Consider the following 24,583-nt stretch of genomic DNA (forward strand, 5'->3'; position numbering starts at 1 on the left):
AGAAATACCAATATTTATGTATCTGACGACGCCCATACCACCCTATACTATCAACGTTCGAGTGCGAAATCAGATATCATTTCGATTGCTTCGATAAATCTCATGAAAAACTGTACTTATACTAACAGCGACACAGAAACAAACTGACTAATAGTAATCTTTATCTCGTTGTACTGAGCCAGGGGTCGGCATACCTCGCCTCCAATCTTGTGTATCGATTAAAAAAATGCCTTAGAGGCTCTATGAGCTGCCGTAATCTGGTGATACGTAAACCCAATGCGGTGCGGCGCAAGTTTGCTGACCCCTGTAATACGGTTTAGAAATTGTCGGTTAACTGTGTTGTCCATATTATATAAATACGAGTGAGAATAGCAGATCTGATTTACAAAATATTTATATTTGAAAAGATTATGTGTAAATGGTGCATTAAAGAGGTGCATAGCTTACATAGGTACTTGGAAAAAACTAGGTTCAGATGCAGGCTAGCGAAGAGCATTTTTTACCGTGAATCTGACTTGCTCAGTTGCTCCCCTAACTATTTTTTTGTCATGAGAAGAGGAATCTTTTATTGTCCCAGAGCTGTAAGAACCTCTTTTTGACACAACGATACAAAACGTAAACTCGCGCAACCTAATAAAATTTTAAATAAAATCCCGTAATAATATTTAAAAAAATCAAGTACTTAAAAACAATATTTCGCTTACTTTAAACATATTCTAACACATGTTACATTTTTGTGGATTTTCGTTAGTGAGTATTTTACGATATTAATTTATCACGCAGGATTTACTTATTATGTCATTTATCATTCATTTTTGTTTTTAAACTAGTGCTGTGGCAGAGTCTGTCATTTCGATTCAAATGACATTTCAGTAAGTTGATAGAAATCGTATATTTGTTTAAGCGCCTCCTTGTACATAGGGCCTAATCGATTTAACCAATTCGAAATTAATCGTTAGATTTGGCAAACGATACGTCTTAGCCACATCGCAACATACTTCAAAACAAATGTGTCAAAAATGTGAACTTACAGATCCGGGACAATAGTTGCCAGTTGTGACGCGTCAAACGTAGCTGTCAGGCAGACGAGATTTAATTCAACTTGCGTCTTCTTCTATACATGTTGTACCATAAGTCGTTTATTTCCTTATTGGGAAAGCCGGTGGGAATCAAGGTTTAACGTGACGCCACTGCTGTCAGCAATGGAAAATGTAACTCTCCAAGGCGCAAACAAATTGTTTTCCGGTACGCTAATTGAACTCACGTTATGTTAGAGCATAATACCCTATGCCCTAACACTCAAAGATCATTTCCGTATGTTCCGGTACTGGCGGGCGCTCCACTTGCGGTGCATGAACTTGACGATGTAGAGCGGCAGACATGAGACGAGAGTTATCGTGGTCACCTTCCACCAGAAATCCCAGTGCTTGATGAAGTCCGAGTCTGCAATAGACAATGCATTTTACTTGTTAGCATTCTAATAGGGAACTTGACTGTAGTTAAAATAAAATATTGTATACCGTGCACGAAATAAAGCATCAGATAATTATAAGAAAAACATGGACAGAAGTTATTCTTAAATCCAATTTCTATTTAATAAGTCAGGTAGAAATATATAAAGTAACTGAGTTGACCATGACGTCACTCAATTCGATTCCATATAAATTCCATATTATCAAGTCGTTCAAATTTGTTTTCACAGTTCTTAAAAAGAAGCTGATTTGACTAGGAGGCAAGTAGCCTATTGGCAATTTGGGTCAAAACAGGGGATAATTCGCAAAACTCTGCATATGTAGTGTGTTAAACACATTACTACCGTCTGTCGTAATTGCAAATGTGTGAATTTGAGTGTGACATGAAGCCAACACGTCAAACGTGGTTCGCGGCCCCACAGAATTAGATTTAGATAGAAGAAACAAGTTGTATTTTGTACTGAACTTGTTACTTGCCTGTGATTTTAAATATGTCTCAGGCCATTGAGTGTTCATAACGTTTATGTTGATGCAATGTGGCATGTGATGATTACGTGGCATTATTAATGTTTTTGTTGACTTCAACTAACAAAAATTGACGCCCAAAAGCTGCAAGCTGCGATTAAAGACGGACAACTCAGTGGATTTTACCGAATTCATTTGATACGCTAAGTAGATACGTTTGCTTGATCTATGGTAGGCCCTTTGTAATCAAACCGCCGTTTACAGTCAAGGGGGCCGATTTTGGAATTTCGACCATTCAATTTATTTATTTTTCTACTCCCGAACTGTTATTCGTCATTTACAGGGTCGTGCACAGATCTTTAAAACCCTACATAAAGGTCTATTCCCCAAAGCCAGCGTCCGCCGGCTTTCCGCGCATGCGCGCAGTATCGAAAAAATAACGACACTGCGGGCGTGCGCGGGAAGGCTTTGGGCAGCCGAGCTGACAGTGCAAACCTTTGAGTCAAAATAGAGGAAACAGTGTGAATTTCACGAAAGTTATTCAAGAAAACTATTAAAAACTAGTGCATAGTCGTAGAAAAAGTATTGTATGCAACGGTGTTTAACTGAGTCAAAAAATACTCGTGGCGTCTCAATAACAATTTTCGGCTTCGCCTCAAATTGTTACCCAACGCCACTCGTCTTTTTTGACCTCCTTTAAACGCCTGTTGCATAAAATACTATTATAATTACTGGCCGTCCTTTTTAAAAATAGCATTGCGTCGTTTTCCAGTTTTTCCACACATTTTCGAACGGCGAATTCATGCGTTCGAAATTCAAAAATCGGTCCCCAGGAGAAGTGTTTAGCTATCTCACCTGTCGGCTTTAAGGCCAGTTGGATCAACCACAGTTGACAGACATATCATCGTCACGCAGCAGATGTCTTTGGAGCTTCCCGTACAATACAATTTAACGAACGCTTTAACGGTGCCAGAGGGCTTGGTACAACCGCAACCGGTCCTTGGTCGGAGTTGCTGATATAAAGGGGCTACGTACCGAAGTAGCTGTTGAAGACGAGCAGCGTGGTGGCGTACATGAGCAGGCTGGCCAGCTCGGCCACCACCATGAGGCGGTGCCACGTGTCCACGGTGAGCGCCACCATGATCAGCTCCGTGAGGATCAGCGCCGTGTAGCTGATCTCCACGATGTGGATCAGCTGGTCTTCGAACAGCACCAGCGCACCGTACATTATTACGCCGCCTAACACAAAAAAATAAAATAATTATATGTGTAGAAGTTTTGTGAAACGTAGGACTATTTGACTGGTTATTCGTATAAAGATTCAAAGAAATATCGTCTTTATGGTAACCGAAAAATTGGGACGTGCGTGTAGGTGCAAAATGTAACATATTATTAAAAGCGCTCATTTAACTTGCTCTGATGAAATGTGAAATGCGAAACATTGCTTGTATTTATGTTAAAACCTGTCGGTATATAGCCTGTCATTTATTACTTAGTTTGTGTATTATGTATTACATACATACATTCTTGAATTAATTTCTTGCTCTTATGAATCTTGTACATAAAAGCCTTGTACCTCCACGTTTGAGCTTAAGATATCGAAGACACCAATTATTATCACCAAAATTAATTCAGGAATGAAACGCGCTATGTTAATATTAACTTTACCTTGATATATGGATATTCCTGTCCAAATGTAGAAAGTCTTGTACGACAACTGTCTCCCTTTCGTCAATTGCTTATACAGTTGAGGATATTTGAGAGCTGTAGAGCTAGGAATGTCTTTATCTAGGACCTGAAAAACGAAACCAACAAAATGTTTAGCTACTCATGTCTTGTATATAAGAGATAGAGAGAGAGATATTAATTTACGGAAATCATTAAATATTTGTTTTATAATCGAGAGACAGTTAGAGGGTCTTACCAAGGAGAAAACGGGCAGCATAGTGAAGAGGGTACCGTAGCCGACCATCAGGAATCCGGGGTAGAGCGAGACTGACGAGAAGTAAAACACTACGCTGAACACCGCCTGAATCGGAAACAAAGGGAAATTGAAAATGAAAATTTTTTTATTCACTTTAAGAAATACCTACACAGTTTAAGTGTCGGTGCCCCTTTTAAGTTACAAATACCTGTGTTAAGGGGCGCCGCTCTTCCTTAAGTGGTAATTAACAGAAAAGTTTTATTGTTACAATTGAAATAAGAAATGAAAACAAATTAAAATTTAAAGTGAATAACAAAAATAATTACAGATAAGGATGATACAGGAAATTAGATTAAGTGTTTGAAGATTGCTCATACAAAGAGTTCAGTCCTTAAAAATAAACGTGACGTGCGTTACTTGTGTTTTATATAAAAATTGACATCGCCGAAGAATTGACAGGGTACTGAGGTCCGCCGAAAATATATCATCATCATCATGCCTGGATTCGCCCGCGGGAACCCTCATGTTGATTGCCTACACCCGTGTGTACAGAATACCAACCTGCATGGTGGAGACGATGAGCCCGCGGTGCACGATGAAGAGCGACAGCGCGGCGGAGCGCATGACGGCTCGCCGGCCGTGCACCAGCAGCAGCCGCGCCAGGCTCGAGAACGCGCGTACGCTCACGTCACCCGCTAGCGACGCGGCACGCCCTTCCGCACCTTCGATGCCTACTCCTGTACATACCGAAAAACTTTGCTATAGCACCTTTGAGCACTTGACAGAGGTATTTCCTTATACAAGATGTAATCGTTAAGTGTAGCCTGGCATTGATTCGGTAAATATAACAGACATTAGAAAAAAAAATCTCGAAAGTACGTTGTAATATAAAACTATTCCTAAATAATTACTACTCAATTTTCGGTCTAAACTGAACCGAGCCATACCAATGAGTCAAATCAGTACGAATTGATATCACGACCCTTCCTGGTGTAGCAGTTTGATCGCAGCAAGAAACGTATAACAGAAGCAGTACGACGAGCGCCTTCTGCGTGAGCGAACAGCGCGCCACCACCACGCTCCCCGCGTCACTGCAGACTAGTCTAGAGAGTTCACACGAGCGTTACCGATGTCGGCCTCCTGTATCATGGCCACGTCGTTGCCGCCGTCGCCCACGGCCGCCACCACGCGGCCGCGCGCGCGCAGCAGCTGCGCCACGCGCGCCTTCTGCGTGGGCGAGCAGCGCGCCACCACCACGCCCGAGCACCCGCACAGCACCTCCACCATCTCGTCCTCGTAGCACTGCAGGCACATCTGCAAACACACACACCTCAATAATAGATACTGTACTTACGAATAGGCTTGTTTCCTATACTTAAAATAAACTATTGTATGCAGTGCACGAAGTAAAACAGTAGTTATGTATAAACATAATTTATATTTCATAAGTCAATAACACCCCGTCGTCGTCAGTAAATGAATTGACCGTGACGTCACTCCTCAGTATTTCATAGTAATTCCATATTAGCAAATCGTATTGACAGTTCTTAAAAACAAGCTGATTTGACTAGTAGGAATCTAGCCTATTACTCGTATAAAGAAACATGTTAACTACATTCAGCATAAGGGCCCATTTAGACGGCACGAGAACTCGCATACGAGTTTTATTACATTGCGGTATTTGATGACTGTGCTAATTTGTATGTAACCTCAACAGCCCGCAATGTAACTAAAATCGCATGCGAGTTCGCACGTCATCTAAATCAGGCCTAACACCAACGCGTGCGCATCGCGGCGCGTGCTGCACTCCGGCGCCACGAGCCAGCGGCCGCCGCCGAGCCGCAGCGGTCTCTAGCACAGTACAGGTGGTCACCTCGAGCGTCTCGCCCTCGATGATGAGGTCCTGGCCGGTGGCGTTGGCGAGCCCGCGCAGCGACGCGTGCGCGTCGCGGCGCGTGCTGCACTCCGGCGCCACGAGCCAGCGGCCGCCGCCGAGCCGCAGCGGTCTCTAGCACAGTACAGGTGGTCACCTCGAGCGTCTCGCCCTCGATGATGAGGTCCTGGCCGGTGGCGTTGGCGAGCCCGCGCAGCAGCGCGTGCGCGTCGCGGCGCGTGCTGCACTCCGGCGCCACGAGCCAGCGGCCGCCGCCGAGCCGCAGCGGTCTCTAGCACAGTACAGGGTGGTCACCTCAAGCGTCTCGCCCTCGATGATGAGGTCCTGGCCGGTGGCGTTGGCGAGCCCGCGCAGCAGCGCGTGCGCGTCGCGGCGCGTGCTGCACTCCGGCGCCACGAGCCAGCGGCCGCCGCCGAGCCGCAGCGGTCTCTAGCACAGTACAGGGTGGTCACCTCGAGCGTCTCGCCCTCGATGATGAGGTCCTGGCCGGTGGCGTTGGCGAGCCCGCGCAGCAGCGCGTGCGCGTCGCGGCGCGTGCTGCACTCCGGCGCCACGAGCCAGCGGCCGCCGCCGAGCCGCAGCGGTCTCTAGCACAGTACAGGGTGGTCACCTCGAGCGTCTCGCCCTCGATGATGAGGTCCTGGCCGGTGGCGTTGGCAAGCCCGCGCAGCAGCGCGTGCGCGTCGCGGCGCGTGCTGCACTCCGGCGCCACGAGCCAGCGGCTGCCGCCGCCGAACCGCAGCGAGCGAGCAATGCACAGCGCCGTCTCCAGTTTGTCGCCGGTCAACATCCAGATCTAAAACATTTAAGTGTCCATATTTACATGGTTTTTTTATATTGTTACTGTTGTTGTTTGTACTTTAATAATAATAATGTCTAAGGCGTAAAATAAACACGGGCGGCGAGGGACGTGGGGCGTGGCGCGGACGCCTGCGCCGCGTCGCTTGAGGCGCATCTTACGTCAGTTAACTGAGGAGACTATTTTAAATTACACTCGGGCGGCGCGGCGCTGGCGTCCGTTCCGCGTCTTACGACGTGCGTCCGGACACGTACCTACGGGTACCTACAACTCTCTACTTGAGTAGTCACTCTCTGTCAGGTCACGCAATGTGTTGGGTAAGAGATAAGGCAAATGAATGATGAAAGCGTGCATTTCATGTGGTTCCGGCCAGAGTAAATTGGTCCCGCTCAGGCTTCCTTGTTGACTGGTGCAATGTAAAATAAAATTGTCATTAAAATCTAGTGTTGGTGTCGTCGAGTAGAGCAGTCACCTTGATGCCGGCGGCGTGCAGCATGTCCATGGTCTCGGGCACGCGGTCCGCGAGGCAGTCCTCGACGCCGGTCAGCCCGAGCAGCTGCAGCCTCCTGTAGACTGGTGTATGGCGCGTGTGTCGTGTGGTGGAGGCTAGAGCAGTCACCTTGATGCCGGCGGCGCGCAGCATGTCCATGGTCTCGGGCACGCGGTCCGCGAGGCAGTCCTCGACGCCGGTCAGCCCGAGCAGCTGCAGCCTCCTGTAGACTGGTGTATGGCGCGTGTGTCGTGTGGTGGAGGCTAGAGCAGTCACCTTGATGCCGGCGGCGCGCAGCATGTCCATGGTCTCGGGCACGCGGTCCGCGAGGCAGTCCTCGACGCCGGTCAGCCCGAGCAGCTGCAGCCTCCTGTAGACTGGTGTATGGCGCGTGTGTCGTGTGGTGGAGGCTAGAGCAGTCACCTTGATGCCGGCGGCGTGCAGCATGTCCATGGTCTCGGGCACGCGGTCCGCGAGGCAGTCCTCGACGCCGGTCAGCCCGAGCAGCTGCAGCCTCCTGTAGACTGGTGTATGGCGCGTGTGTCGTGTGGTGGAGGCTAGAGCAGTCACCTTGATGCCGGCGGCGCGCAGCATGTCCATGGTCTCGGGCACGCGGTCCGCGAGGCAGTCCTCGACGCCGGTCAGCCCGAGCAGCTGCAGCCTCCTGTAGACTGGTGTATGGCGCGTGTGTCGTGTGGTGGAGGCTAGAGCAGTCACCTTGATGCCGGCGGCGTGCAGCATGTCCATGGTCTCGGGCACGCGGTCCGCGAGGCAGTCCTCGACGCCGGTCAGCCCGAGCAGCTGCAGCCTCCTGTAGACTGGTGTATGGCGCGTGTGTCGTGTGGTGGAGGCTAGAGCAGTCACCTTGATGCCGGCGGCGCGCAGCATGTCCATGGTCTCGGGCACGCGGTCCGCGAGGCAGTCCTCGACGCCGGTCAGCCCGAGCAGCTGCAGCCCACACTGCAGCTTGGACATCGCCGCCATTGTCCTCTCCGCGCGGTTCGTGACGCTCAGTCGGGCCTCTTTGTATTCACTCTGCCAAACACACTCTTATTTACTTACATACGCTAAAATGTTGTTGAATTGGATTTAAGATTAAAAGCTTAACTGTGTAGAGAAAAATATTCAAGTACTAATTATCGAACCGAAGGACATATTTTAAATATAATCGTATGCTAAATTGGACCTGTATGAAACTGAAACCAAGACAAAATGACATAACCTCAAATTCTTAAAATATTTTCTACAAAGAACATAGTCTTTGTACCTTGGGTCGCTTACTGTTTGCACTCATCGTGAAGCCACGGAACCTCAGGAAGGGCGCGGCCACCATATCTGCGCCCTATATGTTATAAGATTTGCTCCGGGTTATACTTGCAAGGCTTAAAATAAGATATGAAATAAACAAATGAAAGTCTACCTCAAATTCCAAGTACTCGTTCTTAGTCAATATTTTCTTGGCGACGACCAGAGTCCTCAGGCCTTCGGCCGCCAGCCGCCTGCACTCCTCGTTGAGCCACGGGGACTCCAGCAGGGGCGCGAGCGCCACGTCCGCGCCCTTCACGTAGTACGTGATCTCGCCGGTATCCTCGTCCTAATCAATATTCATGTCAAACATGTTCAAATTAAATATATTAGTGTGTTTAGTAAAACGTCCCATTTGTATCTTTATATGAATATACTGACAAAGCGGCTTTGTAGCAATCGACAACCACAGACTAAACTATAAGTGCTGACTTTTCAGTGTTAGATAGTCTTTGACACTTAGTCAACTATAATATTTCATTACAGTTCACTTTTAGTTAACTGTAATAATTTCAAAAATAGAACTTCATACAAGTTCTTTACTAATTTGCGATACCTGGCAAATTTTTCTGCATCTGAAACATATTTTTTTTTATTTGTCGCGTTATCGGCCAATCAGAGACAGTTATTACAAACAATTGGTTGCCAGGTAATTTCATGTTGATACATTGGTGAACCACGCTATTAACATTAATTTTAACTTGAATGATGATATTTTTCGTCCATTGATGATGAAGATGATGACTCATAGAAAAAGTATTGTATACAATAGTGATATAATTAAGCTTTTCACTCTCGTACCGTACTTTTAGGCCACTCAGCAAGCTTCGTGGCCTAAACATGGTACTCGACTGAAAAGCTTTGTATTATATCACGATTGTACAATGAACGCTGAATAAGTACAGTAAACGACCATAGAGAATGCACAGTCTTTGAAAAAAACAATTAACGTCACAAAGCAAGAAAGAGACAACGCTCTACGAATACGAAAAACCGATGTGCATTCTTTATGGCCGTTTACTGTATTTTCAATAATTTCTTATATATCGTAGGGCGACTTTTGTGTCTGTATACACCGTGTTTTTATTGAATTCCGTTAACTTTAAAGGAAGGTTCTTTAGATCAAATACAATTAATTTCTCTAAGAAACTAGCGTCTCAACTCTTACGGTTATCAAGTTATTAAAAAAATAAAGGTAATTACTGAACACATGTTCCTAATGTTATTTGTTTTGACATGTGCCGTCAATCACTTGACACTAACTTGAATGTTATTCGTAAGGGCCTCTCACACTAATAAATTCATTCATTCATTATGTACTAGCTTTTACCCGCGGCTTCCCTCGCGTCAGAAAGAAACAAAAAGTAGCCTATGTCACTCTCCGTCCCTTCAAGTATCTCCACCTAAAAAATCACTTCGATTCGTCGCTCCGTTTTGCCGTGAAAGACGGACAAACAAACAGACACACACACTTTCCCATTTACAATATTAGTATGGATTAGTATGGATGAAAACGTTGCAAAAATATTTTTTTGCGAATTTAACTAAAAGTGATATACGGGATGGTTCCTGATAATGAACCTAACGACGTGTCGAATTTAACGGAAAACAAAAAAAAACACGGTGGATAAGTATAGAAGCATATATCCATACATGACGAGCAAGCAAGCTTGACGTATATTTACAAAAAGATTTACATTTTTCAAACCATCAGTTTTTATCTTTTAGCGAACGTAATATTAAGAACTAAGTTTGGACTGTTTAATTTATTTTTCTATTTATTATCTAATCGTAGTTTAAGGTTTTGTAAATATTTAGTGAATTCTTTAACAATTATTTATTTTATTTATAAATTTTATCGCTGCATTTAGAAAAGACTTACATGTTAACCACTGGTGTCAAAAATAGGGCGAAACAAATCTGCAACAACTGCAGTTCTTTGTTTACTTAGACTTAATACTCACTGTAAACTAAACAAAACAATAACGTATAGTAAGACGTCAACAATTATTTGTTGTACCGTACGAGTATGTGTCGACAGTCTATTGCAAAATTTGTCAGATGGTATTACCATATAACGGTAGTCAAATTATACCAAAAATAGACAGATTTTGAACTTGCTTCAAGTAGCTAAAACTTTTCAGTGTTTAAGGCATAATGTGTCAATATTATCTATGGCTGCAATCAGATGACAGAATGACAGATTTGCCGGTTTTTACGATTTTCCGACACGTATTATGCATTACAAAAGAGCATCTCCACCACTTGAGAAAGTGGTGGAGATGCTGGGATTCTACCACTATACCTTAAATAAATATGTATGATTGATTATTTCTCTGATATCGCGGATTGTGACACTCAATTACGTGTACTTAAGAGACAATATAACTCAACCTCGTATTGCAGATCAATCTGTATACTAATGCGAGTGTATACATGTTTGAGTGGTATAACATACTAATATTATAAATGGGAAAGTGTATGTGTCTGTTTGTTTGTCTGTCTTTCACGGCCAAACGGAGCGACGAATTGACGTGATTTTTAAGTGGAGATAGTTGAAGGGATGGAGAGTGACATAGGCTACTTTTTGTTTCTTGCTAACGCGTGCGAAGCCGCGGGCAAAAACTAGTTATGTATAAACGCACCTGTACAATGATACCCATCATCTTGCTTTCACTGGTGAAATGGAATATCTGCAGTATGAGGAACTGCCTGATCTCGTTCGTGGCTCGCAGCTTCAAAGAGATGCTACTGAAATCCCTGCGGTACAGGGACACGCCCATCTGGAAACATGGAGTTGCTATCAGTGATGGCGAAACGTCAGTAAATCTTATTTAAGTTAGTGTTACACTTCTTGAAAGGTTTTCGAATTTATTGTATGATATGCTAAGAGATGACGCGGTCGAAAATATATTTTTTTTATAACAAATTCATCTCATCAGTCACTAAGAATAAAAAAATACAATACCGCCTTAGTGTACAATAGGCTTCAAAATTGCACGGAGAACTTATGAATGAATTCATTCATAAATTCACCATGCACTTTTGCAGCTCACTGTTCCTATTCATGTTTTTCTTATTATTCGGCCACCATCTTTATTTTTTTTGTTGATATTTTTTTATATGAATTAACATTTCAATAGGAACCATCGATCTAAACTACCTAGATGCACCATCATGGCTTAGAATGTGTCCGCAGCAAATTGTGCTTGAAAATGTTCTAAGCACAATTGGGCGGTCAGTAGCGCTTCATCCGCCGTGTCGGCAACATGCCTAAGTGCTCCGTAAAAAAGTGCAAAAATAACACCTTATATACGTTAAAAAAGGATGACGTATCGTACTTCCGGTAAGTAATTGTTAATAATTTTATAATAATAATCAGTACGCTTCACAAAGCCAGCGAAGACGCACGTGCATAAACTTTACGTATTTATTCCAAACGAGGCAGCGATTGTCAAACTCTCATCATGCAGTGTTTTGATTGCAACCTAGAAATCAGCGATTCGGCTCAGTGTAGCGGGTGTAAAAATCATTTCGGATTTTGTTGTGCTAATATTACAGAAACGGCGTATAGAAAAAGGAAAACTGGGTGGAAATGTTTAAAGTGTTCAAAGTGTAAAAAGGATACCACACAGTCTCCCTTAGTCACTAATCAGCCGAATATGTCTAATCCTGGGCCGAGCCCTTCCAAACCAGTTGATCTGGAATCTTTACTTAGTGAGATCCGTGATATGAAGCCGCATGTTATGAGCCTATCGACTCTTAAGCAAGATGTCGTCGATATCAAGGCTGATCTGGCGGAGATAAAAAGAACTTGCGATTTCACAAGTAATAAATTGGACGAGTGTATTTCACGTTTAACAGAAGTCGAGAAAAAGATTCCTGAGATCGAGATTCTCCAAGGCAAGGTTCACACTTTAAATCAGGAAGTGTCATCACTCAAAAGCGAACTCGCTAGTAAGGATCAATGGCACCGCCTCAACAATGTGGAAATTAAGGGGGTTCCGCTAAGAAAAGAAGAGAACCTGTTCTCAATCCTTGATAAGATCTGCGGCGTTGTGGGCTTCCCAATCGACAAGACTAGCGTTAACTATATTTCAAGGGTCCCTGCTTCTAACTCGAATGAAAAGTGTATCATAGTAGGATTTATAAACAGATATATAAAGGAAGATTTCCTGGCGTCTGCGCGACAAAGGAAGATCATCACGGCTGCCGAAATTGGGTTTCAGGGCAGTCAACAACGGATATATGCAAACGACCACTTAACTCCTACAAATAAACAGCTGCTCACGAAGACGAAGAGTACTCTGAAGGCGAAAGGATATGCTTACATATGGGTTAAATACGCAAAAATTCACGTTAGAAAAGATGACTCCTCCAAAGTATTTATAATTAATAGTGACCACGATTTAAACAAACTGGTTTAACTAATGGCTTACGGTGCTTTGTTTCCTCGCTATTGCTGTCCCAGATAATTCTAGTAGCAAATTTACTATATTTTATATTTTTTATATTAAACTTAAAAGTGTTACACATTATACAAACTTTGAGAACCTTTGTACGTCCCGAACCAGGCGGCAGTTATTATTGTCCGGGCCGGCCGCTTATCGCCGATTGCATTTTTTGCACGATGTTACTATTACCTGCGCCGTTAAGCTCATTAACATATATTTATCCCTGTCTATTTCATTTGACTACCGGGCCTGTTTATTGTTTGCTCTCTCGCGCTTACGGGAAACTGTTTATGTCTATAAGAAATAATTTAAATAATCTTGTTTATCGATCGTTCTGGATGGTAACGTTGTACTACTTATTTACGAGGCTTTTTAAGTGTTCATTATCATGTTTTAATAAAATATTTTTAACTACAACATTTATAAGTGTTAAATAAATCAAGCTGTCCCATAATTTACTACCAAAATGTGAGGGGCTTAAGGACTAAAACGTCGATATTTTACAGAAACTTATGCTTAGCTAGCTACGATATAATTATGTTGACCGAAACGTGGCTTTTGGACGGGGTCTTAGATAATGAGCTATTTGATGACCGATATATGATTTGGAGACGTGATCGTGACGCAGCACTGACCGGTCAAGGTCGTGGCGGTGGCGTGCTCATTGCTGCTCGCAGGGACCTGGCCGTGATACCACGCCCCGAATACCACTCCACAGCTGAGGACTTGTGGGTCACGCTGTCTTTATCTGATGACTCTAATGCATTAACTAGGGTTCATTTGGGTGTATTGTACTTATGTAAACAAAATGAGGGACTTACGTTTTCCCAACAACTAACTAATTTTTGTAATCAACTTGAAAATATTGTTTTCAACCACCCTAATGACAAGTTTCTAATTTCCGGGGATTTTAATATGAGTAATATTGAATGGCTGACCCATGATTCGTACTTAACCCCCGCAAACTACACAACACATGATGAGCGCGGTTTTATTGACGATTTGAATTTGCTTAACTTGAACCAGTATAATGGGGTTCGAAATCGCTACAACAAAACTTTAGATTTAATATTATCGAACGATATCGTGTATGTTGAGAATTGCTCTGATCCCCTAGTACCAATAGATCCTCACCATGAAGCATTAATTATTTCATTGCAATTTTCTGTGCTAAAATCTATTAGACCGGCATCGCGCTTTAAATATTATTTCAATAAGGGTGATTATATATCTATTAATAATGAGTTACTTCTGGTTAACTGGATTAACGAATTCTCGTGGCGATCGCTTGACCAGTGCGTTGAGTTTTTTTATTCTACTTTCAAAAGACTAAGAGATAAGTATATTCCCCATAAGGTCTTAAGCGCGAGCACTTTTCCTCCATGGTACTCAGCTGCTTTAATAAAGGTTATTAAGGAAAAAAATAAGTATTTGAAAAAGTATAAAATTTATAACAATAAGTCAGATTATAACTCTTTTTGTATTTTAAGAGACCGTGTTAAAAGACTCGAGCGGGAATGTTATCTGTCATATATGCACCGAATTGAATGTAATATTACTCGCAATCCTAAGCAGTTCTGGACCTACATTAAGTCGCGTAGTAGTTCTCACGGTATACCTAGTTCTTTAAAATACGGTGACATAGTCATTTCAAGTGGTACAGATATTTGCAATGCATTCTCTGACTACTTCTTCAAAACCTTTTCCGCACCCAATAGTGGTTCAGACACAATATCGTTTAGTAGTGATTCTAACTCACCAGCCGAAATATTTAATATCGAAGTAAATCCTGATTTACTTTTCCGATTACTTCTTAATCTTGATCCTTCTAAATCAGCTGGTCCTGATGAACTTCCGGCTCTGTTTTTAATAAACTGCGCTAAAGGACTATTGAAGCCTATTGAGTTACTGTTTAAGCGGTCACTGAGCGAGTGTGTTGTTCCGAATATTTGGAAGTCCGCATTCATTACCCCTGTGCACAAAAAAGGGTCTAAGTTAGAAATAATTAATTATAGACCTATATCCAAACTGTGTATCTTATCAAAAGTTTTGGAAAAAATAGTATACGCACAAGTTTATGATGCTATTAAACACTCTCTGAACCAAAATCAACATGGTTTTATGCAACGCAAATCGACAGTATCTAACCTAGTGTTGTTAAACGATTTTGTTACAAGGGCAATGGACGATGGTAATCAGGTTGATGTCATTTACACTGATTACAGTAAAGCGTTTGATCGTATTGACCACAGGTTACTTATTGTCAAACTTCAACGCATAGGTATAAGTGGCGACCTGTTGAGGTGGTTTTCTTCGTATATTGACAACCGATCCCAAGCAGTCGTTGTGAGTAACTACGTTTCTGGTTGGGTAAATGTTCCAAGTGGTGTTCCACAAGGATCTTTGCTCGGTCCCTTGCTCTTCAACATATTTATCGATGACATCTCTGTATGCTTTAGGTTTTCTAAGTTGCTTTGTTTCGCTGACGATATGAAAATTATTGCTGAGATTAAATCAGTTCGGGAAGTGGCTCTTGTTCAAACCGATCTTGACCGTCTTGGTATATATTGTAGAGATAACAAATTAGATCTTAACCCTTCCAAATGTCATGTAGTTACTTTCTCTCGTCAGCGATCATTGATTATGTCTGTTTATGCCTTAAATAATCAAAATTTATTGAGAGTATCTTTCCTAAAGGATCTAGGCGTAGTTCATGATTCTAAGTTACTATTTGATTCTCACGTGGACAGCATCGTGAAGAGCGCTACCAAGTCCCTTGGGTTCATAATGCGCAGCTCTTCTGAATTTAAACAAGCTAAGACGTTGAAAATCCTATATTGTTCATTCGTACGAAGCAAACTTGAGTACGCATCCCAGGTCTGGAACCCCTGTTACAATATTTATATAGACAGGATCGAGCGGATACAGAGAAAATTTATTAAGTTTTTATGTTTTAAATTAAGTACTCCTTATAACTCATCTCAGTATGTTAGTGTATGCAAAAAACACCATATGTTGCCTTTGTATCACCGTCGGGAAATCGCTGACACTACTTATTTCCTAAAAATCACTAGCGGCAGCGTTGATTGCCCTGATCTGCTTGGTAGTATTATGTTCAACACTCCCAATAGGGTTAAAAGGTACAATCCACCTATTTCGATTCCCTTTGCGTCCTCGAACTACAGACGTAACAGTTTCCTCGTTCGCGCAGCTAGAACACTTAACAGGCTATCTAGAGAGCACGATATTGACGTATTTAATGCAAATACCCAGGCTATACGGCGTAATTTAACTCTTAAATTCTTTATGTGAGCTTGCCTTTTAATTTTTATTTTTTGTTTTCTTTTCTATTTCGTATGCTTGATGATTTTTCTTCTTTTTAATCTTCCCGGTTTTTTCTTTTGTTTCGCATCTGTATTAACACTAGATTTATGTACTTGTCTAGTCTAAGCATATTTGTATACCTACTTGTAATACCTAATACCTAGTGAAGTTAATTTCTATAAGATTTCTATCGGTGAGAACCTGTAATTGGCCTCTTGTTTCTATTGTTTCTGTTAACATGTTTCATGTGCTGTTGGTTTTCCAATAAATAAATAATAAAAATAAATAATAAAATAAATAAATAATAAAAAATAATGTTATGCATTTGTGGCCAAAATGGCTTCCTAACTTACTAAAAACATTTATTTTCTAGAATAATTAAAGTAAATTCCTTGATTTGGTCTTACGCTGTTTGTCTCTTTCTCTCGCGCTATACTAGTAATGAGCGGACGGCGACAAAAGATGGATGAAGTGGAACATAGTTAAAAATGGAATGATGGAGTCGCTAATTTATATTTTTTGTAAAAGAAGCCTATTTCATATTATTAGTGTATGTATTTATTTATTATTATGGACCAATAAGTCTGAAATAAATGATTTCAATTCAATAATATTAATACATATCTTATAAATTACTTTAATTATAAAAAGAAACAACCCGGGAATAGCAAATTCGTTTTTAAGTAATAAAAAAGGTTTTTATTCCAGATTCCCAAAACAAGACGTTGAAAGGGAAAAATGGCGCAAGATTATAGCTGAGGAGCGGAGAGAAGATTTACCCACACAAAGCTTTGAAAGAAATTACGTAGAATAATAAATTAATGTCATCATTCAATTCTTCTTTGTTTTAATAGCTACTTAATTCATATTCTCCAAGTGCACCATCCCTCACACACACCACATACAATCCCTCAACTGTTTACCTTCACATAATCGCTACACATACACTCACTACACGCACACACACACATATGTTATATATATTAGACGACCGGTCTGGCTCAGTCGGTAGTGACCCTGCCTGCTAAGCCGCGGTCCTGGGTTCGAATCCCGGTAAGGGCATTTATTTGTGTGATGAGCATTTATATGTATATAAGTATGTATTTATCTATTTAAGTATGTATATCGTCGTTTAGTACCCATAGTACAAGCTTTGCTTAGTTTGGGGCTAAGTTGATCTGTGTAAGGTGTCCCCAATATCTATTTATTTATAAACATACATACATACACACACACACACACACACACACACACACACACACACACACACACAGACACACACACACACATATATATATTTTAAACAGTTTTTCGCAAAAATACCGCAAATTTCCTCATTCTCGCCTTTCATCTCATAGCGCGACTCCCATGATGCCTCTGTCCATCCTCGTTCCCAATTTAAAAATGGCGTTTAGATTGTTGCAGCGCGAACGAAATTAAACTTATGTTGGTTGCAATAAGACGTAGATTTGTTTAAAAATATGCACACCTGCGATCTGCGGTCATAAAATTTTATGGCTTTCGCGATGATCACATTCATTAATGTCATAACCGCCAATTGCTTGCATTTGAAATTGAACTCTAAGTACTAAGAAATAACGTTGTTTTTGTAAAAAAATTAAAGTAGTTTTTACTACATTGCGAAGTTTTCGTTTGTCAACTAGACGCACACATTTGCAACTAAGCGATCGGACACTTTTGAGTGTCGAATTTGTAGGCGATAGTGTATCTAGGGAAGTTTAAATCGATGATAGGAACATTACGAACACCTTGATCATCAAAATCGGTGCAGTAGTTATGAGTCTATATTTTTTTTAGTTTTTTAGAACCGGGACAAGTGGAAATCTAAGGGGGAGGCCTTTGCCCAGCAGTGGGACACAATATAGGCTTGTAATGTAATTTTTTTTAGTATGCGGCTGCCATTGAAAATCGTGTTTTCTCGGATGAAATAATTTGTATTGGTCCCTAGGATCACGGTGCAAAGTGGCTTGCCTTCTGTATAAAATGCAGTTTTTTTCTGTAAGCCCTACGACTATTACCCAGTCGGTCCACTTGACGAGCGCCACCTCGTCGGGGCTGGAGGCCTGGTAGTCGCACAGCTCCTGCTGCGGCACGGCGCCCCCGCAGCTCTCCGACATCACGGAGCTGCCCATGTCTAAACAAAAACATCACTCATGAGAACGAGGAGGCGCACTCAAAGGTTATAACAGATGGCGCCACCTTATTAGCCCATTGCACAGATAAAGAATTTGATACGTGAGAGCGACACGATGATTTTTTTTCTCTCTCTCACATATGAATGACAGTGACATGCCTAGGCACTCGCACGGGCGCGAGGCGCCGCCTGGCGGGATAAAATGTCAGTGTGCCTCCTCATTGCTTACACATTAACCCTTTAACCGCCAGAGTCTGATATATAAGACATCACATATCCAGCTCATTTCGCCATAGTCTGATAAATAAGACAAAGATCTGATTTGGTTTTTACAGCCCATTTATAACTCCCATAACTATGCCAACCTTACTCTGCGTGGTACAATACCTGTCGGTGGCGACACGAGCACGCTCGAACAAAAATTTCTGGCGGTTAAAAGGTTAAGGATGACCTAACCTAACGCGAACCTTGTTTGACGGGTTGCCCCTTTGCGGCACTTGCAAATTAGCGCGTAAGTGACACAGGGAAGCAATACGCCAAACGTGATTCACGGTAGACCCTGTGTAAATAAATCGCCTTTATACATCAATGTCACAACAAATTTCAAGTGACGTGGTATTTATAAGTTACTATATGTTTTTTTTTATGTTTACTGTATGTCAACGTGCAGCATTCTGGCGGCAAGACATTACCGTAATATATCCTATTGATGTAAAGTCAGATGCAGTTACAGATGAAGGTAGTTGAGTTTTGAGGGGCAATGAATATTTTGTAAAATATTAACATGTAACTTATTAAATAAAAAAATCAAATAATACACGTGACACGCGGGAGAGGTTACCTGACTGCGCCTCGTCCGCTCGCTGGTCGTCGAGCTCGTAGACCGGCGTCACGTTGTGGCACAGCGCTAGCGCTAGCACCGCGCGCCACACCTGCACGGGCGTCGGCGACAGCGCCTCCGGACACTCCAGTGTGGGCGTCGCTGGCCCCGAGTTCGACTCCTTCGTCAGCAACATGTGGGAGTGTTACCTGACTGCGCCTCGTCCGCTCGCTGGTCGTCGAGCTCGTAGACCGGCGTCACGTTGTGGCACAGCGCTAGCGCTAGCACCGCGCGCCACACCTGCACGGGCGTCGGCGACAGCGCCTCCGGACACTCCAATGTGGGCGTCGCTGGCTCCGAGTTCGACTCCTTCGTCAGGTATTGCGTCAGCAAACCTTCCACCTGGATTATATAAAATTAAACATTGAAATTGCAATAGTTTTATAAAAAACATAAGATCAACAAATACAGTTCAATGATGAATTATGCCACGATGTATGCACTTGTATTATTATAAATGACTTCATTAAAAGTATCATGTAATACTAATACCAGAATCAAGCCAGTAATCTCGTCAAATTAAAGTGAAAATTGGCAATCAGCCGAAGTAATTCACGTACAGTTACAGTTATAGGTAGTTACGGTTGAGCTAGGAGTTTAGAATGTATAAATGTTCTTACAGGAGAATGGACGTAATTATATAGTTAATCATTAGCTGTGGTAGTGCCACGAATGATAATGCACTAACCTCATCAAACAGATTTTTGTCGTACAAAGCATTTCCTAAGTGCAACTTTTGAAACTCCATCTTGTTTTTGGTCAACGTCCCAGTTTTGTCGGCTAGTAGATACTGTATCCTACCCAGTTCCTCTGGGATAGTCGTCGATCGCATCACAGTGCCCTCTATTTTTTTGTCTTTCTGTATAGTCCAGGAGTAGAAGGCTTTGCCCATATCCAAGTTTACCCTTAAACTGCAAAGAAATATATATTACTATAGCGAAGCCGCCTTCGCTCGCTGTAGAAAGAGACAAAAAGTAATAGCTTATGTCACTCTCCATCCCTTCAACTATCTCCACTTAAAAAATCACGACAATTCATCGCTCCGTTTTGCCGTGAAAGGCGGACAAACAGACACACACACTTTCCCATTTATAATATTATAAGTATGGATTACAGTCATAATCTTAGACCACTTACCTAATTGGAATGATGTATGAAAACAGCAGTTCAAATCTGAAGAGAAATCCGTACCAAGGTCCATTAAAACCTTTCAATACAATCATTAGGAAGGACGTAAGGAGTGTAGCTGCGAAGAGCAGCTTGGTGAGGTCGTTGACCTGCAGCTCGAGGCGACCCACTTTGGACCGGGGTGTTGAATTGTTCATCACACTCCGCGTTTGACTACCTGAAAGTAAGCATTAAAGTAGTTATTCACAAATTAGTAGTTGTAGTGAATTGAAGCCTCTTCTTTCACTAATCTAAACTTTTTTCACTTTCCACTGATAATTTCAACCTAAGTATAGTACCTGTGTAAATAATCAATCCAGTAGCTTGCCCTGAAGCCACGACGCAGCCGCTCCATAGTGTGTTCTCGATGTCCAAAGAATCACTTTCTTCTTCATCAAGTCTGGTACAAGTTCCAATAAAGGAATGTATATCTTTCTCTGGTTTTTCGACAAATATTTGCGCATTGATATCGAGAAGATGTGCATCAGTCGGCAGTTTTTGTGTAGATGGTAATGGTATTCTGGAAAAACCGTGCTTATTATGTGAGAGAGTTAAATGCACAGATGCAGTGCGCTGCAAAAGTGTTTACTTATTTAATTAAGCACATAAAAGTTTCTCACTAAAGAAATGTTTTATCTTTTGTTCATATTAAACCCCCTTTTCATCATCGTAGAGGATAGAGCACCTACGACCTCCGGATTGGGTTAGTTGAGTTACATGCGCTTTACAGAACATACTGAAATGTATACGCGAGCGTAGCGAGCGTGAAAATTTGGGGATGAGTAGTGAACCCCCCGATACACCCCTTCCTCCTCCCATTTTTAAATTTCACAATATAATCGGAGCTTTCACAATATGCTAGAAGTTATGATTGCTGAACTCGCTGACATATAGGTTGGTTACTGAATACTTCAGGTTGGTCAATTAACACCACATGGTTAAGAAAGGTAGATTGTGAATGCTAAATATTATGACCAGCATTATGTTGTATATTAGCTAGAAGCTCAAACAATAATGAATAAAATAATGTCTGTCTTCAATGTCTTATCTCTTTATGATTCATGGTACCTAACAACATATTTATTGTAAACTATATGAACAGAAAACTAAAAAGTGAGCTGAACAATAAATAATTTATGATAATTATAGATATGATGTACGCATTGAGCTGCCAATAGCTTTTAGTTTATTTCTTAATTAACATTGTTTTCTCATGGGACTCATGGTTAAGCAAACAATACTAATAGGTGTGATTAACTAAATGATAGCATTACCAGACAATATTTAAAGACTTATTTATTGTATATGAAACAAAACTTCATTACATTTGCTTTATATTTTTTAATAATTCAATAGTTTTTACTTATAGCTACATAATATCTAATTCGCCTTGCATAGCAGGGTTAGCAGATGATTGCCGCGAGATAGACTACCCGTCCTTATGTCATTAATACAGTTAGAAGCAGACGTGTCATCTATCTCGCGGCGACATACTCTCGCGGCAATCACGTGCTAGGTACAGTTTAAATAATAAAATGAAGATCATCTAAATAACATTCAGTTCTGGGCCTACTACATGTTATTCTCGAATAAGATTAGGTGGATTGTGCTATTCACAAAGTAGCTTGGGCTTTTTTATTGATCATGGCCATCATGGGAGCTCTTGCGATTCTAATGTTTAAATGCCCATAGCATTTAATGGCATTTAGACATGTATTACCTGAATTAATAAATATTTTTTCTATGTAAATATAGTATTTAGGATTTCCATTACACAAAAAAATGTTATACTAACAACCTGCTATTGTTCTTATATCTCGCAATCTAAAGTATAATTTGATTCTATGTCTTATTTATAAGTAAATAGGCATTATAAAGTATCACATTATTGTTTGTATTGAAGATTATTGCCTAAAAAAATAAAAAAATACATCTCTTGTTGAATAGTTAATTAGTTATTATAAGGTAAACAAAACTTGAAAATAAACAAAATAATAAATTACCTCAATTTCCAATCTATTTCTCCATCCAATTGATCTGTCCGTATAAACACAGTGCCCATTGTCTCGTTCGTCCTCAGCAGAATCATGTCTGCCGGCACTCTTTGCCCCTTGTGAAGCATGACTATATCCCCAACTCTCAGAGCTGACGCCGGTACACGCTCAGTCACAAATGGTCGGTAATCATTTATGTTGTTCTGGTCGAGAACCACACGCTCGTAACATTGTCGATTTACTTCCTTGTCCCTTCTGTAAAGAGAATATTAATATTTTAAAAGGTGATAAATATAATACTTAATTTCAGGATAATGAACACTAGATCATTGGCCCCATTATTAATATAGTGGAGTCATTAAGAATTACCTGTATCGTCTGAAGTCATCCACAGCCTCTCTGAATAGTGTCACGGCCAAAACAAAACACAGTGGACCCCAATATGTGTACAGGTATCCAATACGAATACTTGCTATGAATTGACTCAGTGCCATGACCAAAAAGTAAAGATTTAGAAAAAAACGAAATTGGTCATACAACACCAATGGAAGGAATGTTATAATGTTATATTTCTGAAAAATAAATTTAAAAAGGTTAATTAAGCTTCCTTATATTTCACACTTATTAACAATATCACAAGCAAGATGTACCACATCATCAAATGAAAAATGCTGAGGTTATTTAAAAATTGGTCAAGTATGTGTCAGAGCACATATATGGGAGGGTTCTGTAGCTTTAGATCTGTATATATGTATATGTATACTAGCTCAGTAGTTAAAAATTGCAGCTTTCAAAATATAACTTATGTTCCAAATCTGATTAAAATATTCCTTAGTTTCAGAGTAAAATGGCCCAAAAAAACTACAAATTTTCTGTTTTATCCATTTTGGCTATGGAACCCTAAAAATACCAGCAAATATTGTATTGTATGCAACAATCTGGTACCTTTTGCTAGAGTACACACACACAGTAGACTGTTAACAACTATGTAATCAGTAATTACTAACATTATTGATATTTTAAATAGCATTTTATGTGTGATGAGTATTCTCATTAGTGCTGCTAGGGTGATTTTCAGAGGGGGTAATATAGAATAGATATTTAAGAAAATGAATAAAAATATGATTCAGAAATGAGTGGTACATTTCTGTATTTTTATTTATTTTCTTGACAAGTGCAAGTGCACTTTGTTGCACTGCACTGCTAGCTCAAACACAAACAAGAAATTTACTTGCGTTTTTACTATGATTAATAGATTATATACCCAGATAGCGTCAATAAATTCAGAGGAATTTAAAAAATACTATGACCTTAATAAACATTATTAAAACATAATTAAAAGTAAGATGACCGATGATTAACAACATACCCCTAAAAGATCCACATCAACAATTATTTACGAAGAGTGTGTACTGAAAATATAAAAAGGCAAAGACTTTGTACGTTACTCACTTGATTGCAGATAAAATTTGGTGGAAAATCTTCATCTGGTAGTTGTCCCAAAATAATGACTCTGGAAGTCAACTCTTTCTTACGGAAACTAAATCTGAAATTTAAAAATAAACGATAGTGCGGTACTCTTGTGGTTATACTAAATCAAAACAAAGGCATTATTGGTGAAAACTATTCTTACCTTGACCATAAAGATTTCCTCTTAGGTCTGGATAGCAATGGAGTTGTTTCCATTTTTGCAATATATCGGCACAAACTATTCTCTAAAACAACATAATTCAACAACTATTAATCAAACATGCTATTGATTATGCCTTATCGATGCCTAATATTTTATTGTTATGCCTTGTTTATCGCTTTGTATAACTTATTTACAATAATGACATTTCTGTCTCAACAGAAGTGACGTGACCAAGACGTGACAGCTAAAGCTAGGAACATACTACGCGGACGTCCGTCGTAAATCGACCGCGACCGCGACCGATCAGTGTGCACGGAACAAAACATCCAGCGATCCAGATTTCGATCGGACGTCCATGCGCTCAAGGCCACGTCCACGTCCGTCGACCGATAGTTTGCACGGTTATATGTAATTTCATTGTCCAGATTCCCGTCCGCGGTCGATTTACGACGGACGTCCGCGTAGTATGTTCCTAGCTTTATACGGGCTCTGCAGACTATGGCTCTTTATCAGCAACACCACGGAAGCAACACACCAAAGAGAATATAATCACTACCAATCACTACGCAACACACCTACAACACATTGGCTTCCCACAGACAGTCTTAAAAATTCATAATCTTAAAA

At 41.0% G+C, this 24,583-nt stretch overlaps 1 protein-coding gene across 1 annotated transcript; it reads right to left on the reverse strand.

The window, feature by feature from the left end:
- Window positions 1-923: 923 nt before the first annotated feature.
- LOC125241166 (probable phospholipid-transporting ATPase IIB) lies at window positions 924-24,142 on the reverse strand. The gene is made up of 19 exons (XM_048149511.1): window positions 23,957-24,142; window positions 23,776-23,869; window positions 22,693-22,895; window positions 22,333-22,578; window positions 20,629-20,849; window positions 20,300-20,507; window positions 19,851-20,073; window positions 19,312-19,504; window positions 18,167-18,282; window positions 10,995-11,132; window positions 8,465-8,638; window positions 7,909-8,079; window positions 6,366-6,551; window positions 4,989-5,175; window positions 4,423-4,598; window positions 3,862-3,966; window positions 3,606-3,732; window positions 2,973-3,176; window positions 924-1,443 (listed from the first exon to the last, which is right to left on the reverse strand). The coding sequence occupies exons 1-19, from the start codon at window positions 24,007-24,009 to the stop codon at window positions 1,307-1,309; spliced, it is 3,162 nt and encodes a 1,053-aa protein (XP_048005468.1). The 5' UTR covers window positions 24,010-24,142; the 3' UTR covers window positions 924-1,306.
- Between the last annotated feature and the right edge of the window lie 441 nt (window positions 24,143-24,583).

Source organism: Leguminivora glycinivorella, chromosome Z, assembly GCF_023078275.1.
Source record: "Leguminivora glycinivorella isolate SPB_JAAS2020 chromosome Z, LegGlyc_1.1, whole genome shotgun sequence".
Taxonomy (NCBI): domain Eukaryota; kingdom Metazoa; phylum Arthropoda; class Insecta; order Lepidoptera; family Tortricidae; genus Leguminivora; species Leguminivora glycinivorella.